This window comes from Thamnophis sirtalis, unplaced genomic scaffold (assembly GCF_051295495.1).
Source record: "Thamnophis sirtalis isolate CommonGarterSnake01/CBP01778 unplaced genomic scaffold, rThaSir2_p1.2 scaffold_15, whole genome shotgun sequence".
Taxonomy (NCBI): Eukaryota; Metazoa; Chordata; class Lepidosauria; order Squamata; family Natricidae; genus Thamnophis; species Thamnophis sirtalis.
Genome location: NW_028261395.1, coordinates 15288793 through 15297039, shown reverse-complemented (window position 1 = coordinate 15297039; position 8247 = coordinate 15288793). Strand labels below are relative to the sequence as shown.

The 8247-nt window shown below is 43.8% G+C and overlaps 1 protein-coding gene across 1 annotated transcript; it reads right to left on the bottom strand.

The window, feature by feature from the left end:
- Positions 1-276: 276 nt before the first annotated feature.
- On the bottom strand, positions 277-7962 carry LOC148042501 (nuclear receptor coactivator 4-B-like). The gene is made up of 9 exons (XM_087701863.1): positions 7811-7962; positions 6767-6907; positions 6506-6594; positions 6129-6237; positions 5047-5121; positions 4054-4200; positions 2531-3514; positions 2144-2233; positions 277-1350 (listed from the first exon to the last, which is right to left on the bottom strand). The coding sequence occupies exons 1-9, from the start codon at positions 7949-7951 to the stop codon at positions 1345-1347; spliced, it is 1782 nt and encodes a 593-aa protein (XP_087557989.1). The 5' UTR covers positions 7952-7962; the 3' UTR covers positions 277-1344.
- Between the last annotated feature and the right edge of the window lie 285 nt (positions 7963-8247).

Below are 8247 nucleotides of genomic sequence, written 5' to 3'. Positions count from 1 at the left end.
GCACCACATAAACACAACTCATGGAATAGCCCAAAGCACTATATTCCAGTAGAGAGGCGTTCCTCAAAGATGTGCTCCAAGATTAGCCCAAAAGCTTGGAAAAGGACATCTGTGGTTCCAGTGGCCAACTCAGATTCTACCTTCAATTGATCAATCCCATCCACAGAGCTACGAAAAGAATAACTTCACGCAAATGTACTTTTTATTCACAATGGTTTAATGGCATACTTCATTAGCATCACAAACATTGGATTAATGTAAAAGACAGCGGGGGGTTTGATTGCATTACATATCAGTCAGGCCTTCCACAGACCCCTCAGAAACCTGACCAGATACGTTGTTAAGCACTGAAAGGCAAACGAGTCAAACGAGTGGATTTTAACAGATTTTTGAGAATGCAGTAGTCAATTCTTATGACAGCTGGAAGGCCTATTATGCTTGTAAAATGTCTAGCAATTAAAAGTACCTGTAAGCCAAGAGCACTTCAAAAAATGAATTTTTCATTTTTTTAAAAAAATTAAAATTTTAGCATCACAACTTATCAAAGTTTCCCCCACAAATTGTGGAAGCAGGTAGTGGTATTCAAATTTCATAAAGTTTCTAAGGCTACTGTCAACCTATTGGGACTATAATTCATAGCGTGAGAGAAATAAACATTAATTTTTGTTCTGCGATACGATGGATTCAGCTTGTACTTAGTACTGGGCTTTAAAACCACACACATTTCATCCACTCTGTGCTCAATTTTGCCTGCTCTCCTTCCCATCCCAGTCACGTTAATCAGGATATTGCCAAATTTGCCAGGTGCCCATGCCAATCTGTAGGGCATGCTGTTGTCTTTCAGCGGAGAAGAGTACGTATAAATTATACAGAACACAGAATTCAGAAGTGTTTTAATGACTTCGTAAGAGCTGTACCTCGTGAACATGTTCTGTAAATATATTTAGAATTAGGAGTGGAAAGAAGGGCCAATGGTGTGTTCTCTGAACAAAATTCTGCCTCTCCCACCCCAGCTAAGGGTCATCCTGTCAGAATTTGTTTCAAAATACTGGCAAAATACTTAGATTTAACGGCTTTTGTGAGACGAGTTGCAATGCGTCCCGGATCAAGAGAACCCAACAAGGACACTTCTGTTTGAGGACTCAAAGGTCCATTTTCTGCAGCTCAACACCAGCTACATACAGCTTTTAAAGTGACATTTGAAATCTGGAAAAGACAGATGGTCAAAAAACACAGGAGAAGCGACAGGCCGCAGTCGCTCATTCCAGGGTTATGTGCGATGATCAGCAGGAAATCAAAGCAATCGTTTGGATCACACTGCAGGGTGGTTGTTTTTTACTTTTTTCACATCTAGGAAACAAACCCAGAATGGTGGTGTTAAAACAAAAACAATGCTAATCAGGGTCAACCAGTAAGAATATTTCAAAACCGCAAAGGCATTGCTGATGTTCAGGAGAAGATTTGATCAATCGTGCTTAGCCCTGCCTGCCCCATTCTTTATAGGGGAGCTTTGTGCAACCTGAATGCTTAGCCAGGAAGATGGGGCATCTGGGCAGCCTCTCTGTTGAGAACCCGTAGCCTTTTGTGGGGAATCAGCTCTTTTAGCGTTGCGAACTGATGCTTGTGCCTCCCCTGAATGAACTGTCAAAAGCCACATTAGGTGTATGTTGATGTAAAACTCCTATTTTTAGACACACACCCTCACTAAAAAATCTGCAAAAATTAATTTTCACCCCATTAAATGACACACCTAACCCACATGACCTTCCACTGGAATCAGCTGCTGGTTTCCAGTTAAGAATCAACACATTTTCTCGAAACACAAAAAGAAGCATGCTGGTTGGATTAGCATCTTATGAGAAAGCTAGACACTAACATTTCGATGTTAAAAATAAGCCGGGGTGTTGCTTTCAACATCTCTGTGTCTTTCCATCACAGACAGAAAGGAAAAGAACTGGACTCTGAACAGGCTAAAATTAAGCAGAAAGCTTAGTTCTAACCTAGCATAGTGAATGGATATCTAACCAACCCTCATGTTCTCAAAAAGCGGATTTGGCTTGAATGGGGTCTTGTGGGAGAAGTTAGTTAAGCCAAAAAGCGAGAATGCAACTGGGTGGACTTTGTTTGACGGAGAGGCATTTACCTGCAAAGGTGTCTGATAGAGCCATTTCTCTCTCTCTCCACTCAACTTCATACAGGCAAAGAGGTCGCAAACAGCAGGAAGGTCGCTGTCCTGTAAGAAACAAGAATTGGCTTCTGTGAGATCAGAAAACTTACCAGTCTTCGTCTCGTATTTCCAAATAAAACAGAGGCCAGGAGGGCACCAAAGTTAACTGCCTCTCCAGTGAAGGCTATTCTGACTTGGCAGCTTCCAATTCCCAGAATTCCTGTTAGCAAAGCTGGCTGGGGAATTCTGGGAGTTGAAGTCCACGTCTTAAAGGCACCCCATGTTTTGAGGAGCCCCCTGGGTTATATTAAAACATGCCACAGAGCGCTTTCGGTGGGTTAAAGGAACTGGGTTCTTCCTTACGTGTGCTTTCTTACGGAGCAGCCATTTATCTTCCACAAGAGGCTGGCTGGAGAAATCTGCATTTTTTGAGGACAAGATCCAGCTGTTTATGTTGAAAGGGAGGTGGAAGGGCGCAAGTAGTTCCAGGAGGGAACCTTTATGGCTCACTCCAGCTTCCTCTCGGATCGCCTTCTCTTCGCCGGTCTTCTCGTTGACCTCTTGCTTAGCTAGCCAAGAGGATAATGAGGTCTCCTGCAATTCTCTCAGAGGTTCTGCCACCTCCCGGACAGTGTCCTGTTTTATGGCAGAACTGGCCGAATCCCCCTCTGCTTGTCGAGAAGGATGGAGCCAGATGTTCAGCACAGGCAGACGTGCCTCGAGTTCGGAGACCTCCGCTAGTGGCATCCCGTTTTTATCCTTGCCTTCTTTCCTGAGAAGCCATTTGCACAAGGCTTCCTTTTCACAGTTCTCGTCACACGCGCACTCGGAAAAGCTGGAACACGGCTCATTGGCTCTGCATAGGTCCTCGACTCTGAAAGCGGGCTGCTGCAGAAGCCAGCTGTCGGTGTTCGGCGGCTTCCTCGCATCCAGGTGCTCGTTAAGGCATTTCAGATTGCCGAGATTTTCTATCTCTACCCCAGTGGCTTGACCGCCGCAACAATGATTGCAAGAATCATTTTTAGGGAGCCAATCGTTCGGGTTATATTCCTCCCGGAAAGACTTAAAAACCCATTTCCACTTCTCATCGGAGGCATTCTCGTTTTGGGGTTCAGAAGGCACGAGGAGCCATTCAGAAAGATCGGTGTCATCTTGCTCAAAGAGCTCCAACTCATTAATCTTCTCAATGGACAAGGTGGAAGCAATGGTAGAAGTCGAGCTCTTCCGTCGGCGGAGCTCCGTTCTCTCAGAAAAGTCTCGCGGTTGGTTCTGCAAAAGCCAGTTCTCCAGATTTCTCAGGTCTCCCCATGCTTTCTCCAAGTAACACACTTCCGAAGGCTTGGAATCCTAAGGAGAAGACGACACCACAAGCATTTAGATCCATCAAGGTAGCATGCAGTATTGCAGGCTAACTCTGTCCACAGCCTAGAGTTTGAGCTGGATTGGCTCAGCCTTCCACCCTTCTGAGGTCGGTAAAATGAAGACCCAGACTGTGTGTGTTGTGTGTGTGTGCGTAATAAGCAAATAATGCTTCTACATTGTAAACCGCTTAAGAGGGGTGTAATAATTCTAAGCACTATTGCTATTTCTTGGGAAAACAGCAGCAAGATTAAGATTACAAATCCCATTTCACTCTCAATGTTCCAAGAACAACAACTTTGGATCCACCAGTTCCACTTCTTTTGAGAGACAGACAGATTGATTTGTTGCCCATCATACCATGAAACCTTACACTCCTTAACAACAGGAAGAAACCCCCAATATTCAGAGTCGTTATGTCAGCATTTCTTGGAAAATAAACCATTTGGCTATGTATTTGGGTCCATCTTTTCCAACATGACCAGAATCCCTCCTTCTCTATAAATGAAGACAGTAGATGGCAATACCTGATTGGCCTCCTCAGTAGGTGTTTTCAAGAGCCAGTCCTCCTGCTTGTAGCTAGGAGCATAAGGGATACAGCATGCACCATCGGATTTGGTTCCAAGAAGCCAGTCAGAGAGAGGGCAACCCAGCGTTCCACGGAAAGGCTTTGACTAGTAATGAAGAACAAACTGAAGGTCAGTTTAATCCCAGACAAAACCCACCCTGGGAATATCCACTCTCTCCCCTCAAGGATAGATAAAAGTTTCTGGAAGCCTCGTTGAGGAGAATGTTCGAGTGTCTGTGCCACTGAAAATTTCTGGATTTTAGAATAATTCTTTCTTTAGACTTGAATTCTGAACAACCACCAGCCTATTTGTGCATTTTAAGGACTTAAAATTATGTTCCTACAGTTCAATTGTATGTTCTCTTGTGGAGATAAATTAATCTCTCTTCCTGGAACACTACATTTTTTTAATGTATTGATTTATATCCCGCCTTCCCCCCCCCCCCACAAATAACTTAAGGCAGCAAACATATCTATCACACCTTCCTTCTCCTATTTTCGCTCATAACAACAACCCTGGGAGGTGGGTTGGGCTGAGAGAGAGAGTGATTAGCCCAAGTCAACCAGCTGACTTTCATAGCTAAGGCAGGATTTAGATCATCTCCCTAGAGGCTTGGTGGTCCAGTGGTTGGAATGTTGTATTGCAGGCTAATTCTGTCAACTGCCAGCAGTTCAATCCTGACCAGCTCAAGGTTGACTCAGCCTTCCATCCTTCCAAGGTTGGTAAAATGAGAACCCAGATTGTTGACTCTGTAAATCAGTTAGAAGGGCTTGTAAAGCATTATGAAGTGTTATATAAGTCTAAGTGCTATTGCTAAGTGATATTTCTAGCCTTATCCACCAGACCAGACCAAATTGGCATTCCTAGCAAACTGCAAGAGAAGACAAAGTTTGAAAACTCTGCTGCCGCCTCCCTCTAATTTCAGTTCCTCTAAACAAATCTGCAATTCACCTTTTCGAAACTAGCTGTCACAGGACAGTTCTGCACAGAGATCCAAGGGGCAGAATCGTCTTTATCGGAAGTTTGCTATTAAAAAAAAAACAAAAAACAGAGATGATAAGCCATTTTTTCAAACAAACAGAAAGTTAACTGCTCACACATGTTTAGAAATAACAGATAGAGTCACTTATCTTTTGGAATTTGAAAAAGTCTGGGAGGAATATGGTAGCTATTTCAAGACAAGTGTTCTGAAAGAGATGGAATAAACTCCAGTCTCCATATAAGCCTTCATGGTTGTTCAGGAACCTGGGTTTTCATTAGTTAGTCCTTGACTTAGGATCCATAATTGAGCCCAAAGTTTCTCTTGCTAAAGGATATAGTTGTTAAGTGAGTTTTGTTCCATTTTATGATCTTTCCTGCCAGTTAGGTGAATCACTGCAATTGTTAAGTAACTAACATGGTTGTTAAGTGAATCAATTTCCCCAGTGACTTTGCTTGTCAGAAGGTTGTAAAGGGGGATCACTTGACCCCGGGACGTTGCGACCGCTATAAATGAATCTTGATCATGTGACCGTGGGGGTACTGCAATCGTCATAAGTAGAAGAAAATGGTACGAAATTATTATTTTTTCAGGGTCTTTTGTAACTTCAGTTACTAAATGAATTGTCCTGCCAAGGACTACCTGTGTAGGTTTCCAAGTTGCACCCATTAGAACAGGCCTTTTCAACCCCTGGTCCATGGACCACTGGTGATACTTCAGCACCTGGCATGTGGTACCTGTACCACGGGTTGCAAAGCCCTGTCCTAGACAAGGGTTGAACAGGGAGGATGAGCCCGTGGGAGAGTCAGTGAAGCTGTGGGGTCGCCAACTCTCCAGTGCAAAGTTTAATGTCCGAGAAAAAGGCACAAGCTTCCCATTAAAAGTGTGGTAAGTACTTTAAAAAGTGATAACTTTTTTCTTTCTTTTTAGTCATTAGGTTTTTGACACTTTGCTAAGCTACTGGTGGTATTGGAATACTGCCATGTCCTAAAAGTGGCCCAATCTGTGAGAAGGTTGAAAATCCCTGCATGAGGACACAGCTCCTTTTGCTCACCATTGTTCTAATGGAGCCGAACGAAGTGATTGCCTGGCGAAGAAATGCTACGTCAGCCTCAAAGTTCAGGACGGAAGTTTCTTCTGGCTGGAGAGTCAAACTGCCAAGACTTAGGGGAGAAGGCAAAAGAATTCAGAAAGAAACAAAGGCGGTAAGCCATTTCCCAAACAAAAAAAAAATCAAGCAATTTTTATGCAGAAAACTGAATCTTCAAATCCCCCGTTTCCACCCACAGAGGTGGTAATATCTCCAAAATTAACACTCCGGTTCATTTTGCATGATAGAACCAGAAAGGTTGATGTCACAGACCACAATGGCGTGGAAAATGACCAAGATAAATAAACAAACGATCATTCAAAGTCTCTTGGAGGGCTCACCTCTCAAAACACGCCGAAATCTGATTTGTGAGATCACCGCTTTGAGGCTGTTCCAGCTGGCGGATGAGGCTGCTGAATTGTCCCAACAACTGGAAATTAAACAAAAATACATGACCTCACTAGGAACAGGATGAGCCAGCATCACCTAAGGTTGAGATACGAAGCTGCAGCCTTGTGCCACAAACAAACAGCACAAGGCCAAGGCAAAGTTCCCGTCATTCTGGACTCAGGAAGAAGATCCGAAGGCCCATCAGCTCTTACCCAACAGAGCTGCTGCGCTTGTTGCTGCAAAGCCTCTTCCTTCAGCTGTTGAATGAGGTCAACCTGTTCCAACAGCCAAACTTCGCGGCTTCGTAGGCATTCCAGGTGGCGACTGATGCAGCTGTGAACCTGAGCTTTTACCTTTAAAGAGAGAAGAAGCCACCTCTATCATTCTCCTCCCAAAGATGCTTTTCCAAAAGGCAACTGGACCTTCTTGGAACTGAACTGAAGAAGCTTCATAGATGAGAATGTTTTCAAAGAAAAGAAAAGAAAAACCCCAAGGTAGTCCAGTTGCCTTTTGTAAAAAAAGAAAAAGGGGAAAAAAAGCACCTTTGGGACAAGAATTGGAAAATCTCCCATAAAACATCTCTATAATCCTATTATTCCCATTCAGATCTCTCGTCCCTCCTGTTCCTATCCCCACATTTTGCAATTCAGGCAGGGTTGAGTTGCCATCCAATGGAAGGAGGAGATCCTCCGGGATCCTGGATTCCTTCCAGCAACCAAGTTCCAAGGTGGCTCTTGCACTGAAAAGATGATCCAATGGCTTGGAAGGGATGGGGACTTAAGCAAGACATTTAAGGAATTCAGATCCGCCCCCACCCCCACCCCGCCAAGAGCTAATCATTGTTCACCATGAACCTTAGTTCTTAAAGGTGCTGAGATTGAGAAATTGAGCTCTGAGGATGTATCACATTTGTTTCTTATACAAGAATTTACCAATAAGAGCAGGTATACTTTAATTGTACCTCAAATGAAAGACATACCATCTTGATGACCAGTTAGATGGCACCAACTAAATGATCTTACTTAGGGAAAACCTAAGAGGGTCAAACCTGGTTAGCATTTTGGTGGGACCACACTAGTAAATCCCAGATTTACGGGATGGAATCCTAATCTGCAACCCCCAAGAAAACTACCTGGAGCTGCATAAAACCTGAAGCTTAAAAGAAAATCTTCGCCAAGCCAGGCCCTTTTAAGCAAAGATTTAACCCCTTATTAGAACCACAAAGCAGTGCCTCTTTCGAGGCCCATCCCAAATACCTCTTTCCAGTTATCTTTGACTTGCTGTTCGGCTTTGACAATTTCAGCAAATGCAACTTCCAGGTCTTTTTTGGCCCGCAGACACTTGTCCAAGCATTCCATGTTGCCAAGGCTTCCATTTCTCTCTTGGAATGGGATCATCCTAGACAATTCTGGAACAGGGAGAAAAAGAACCCAGTTCAGAATCTGTGGTTTGTCCTAAAAATTGTCCTAGGCCAGTGCTGGAAATGAGACTATCACAATGATAGGCTCTCAACTCTGGTGGCTCAATGGTTAGAGTGCAGTACAGCAGACTGACTCTGCTGACTGCCAGGTGTTCGATCCTGACCAGCTCAAGGTTGACTCAGCCTTCCATGGTTGGTAATCTGAGGGCCCAGATTGTTGTGGGCAAGAGGCTGACTCTGTAAAAAGAGGGCTGTAAAACACTGTGAAGTAGT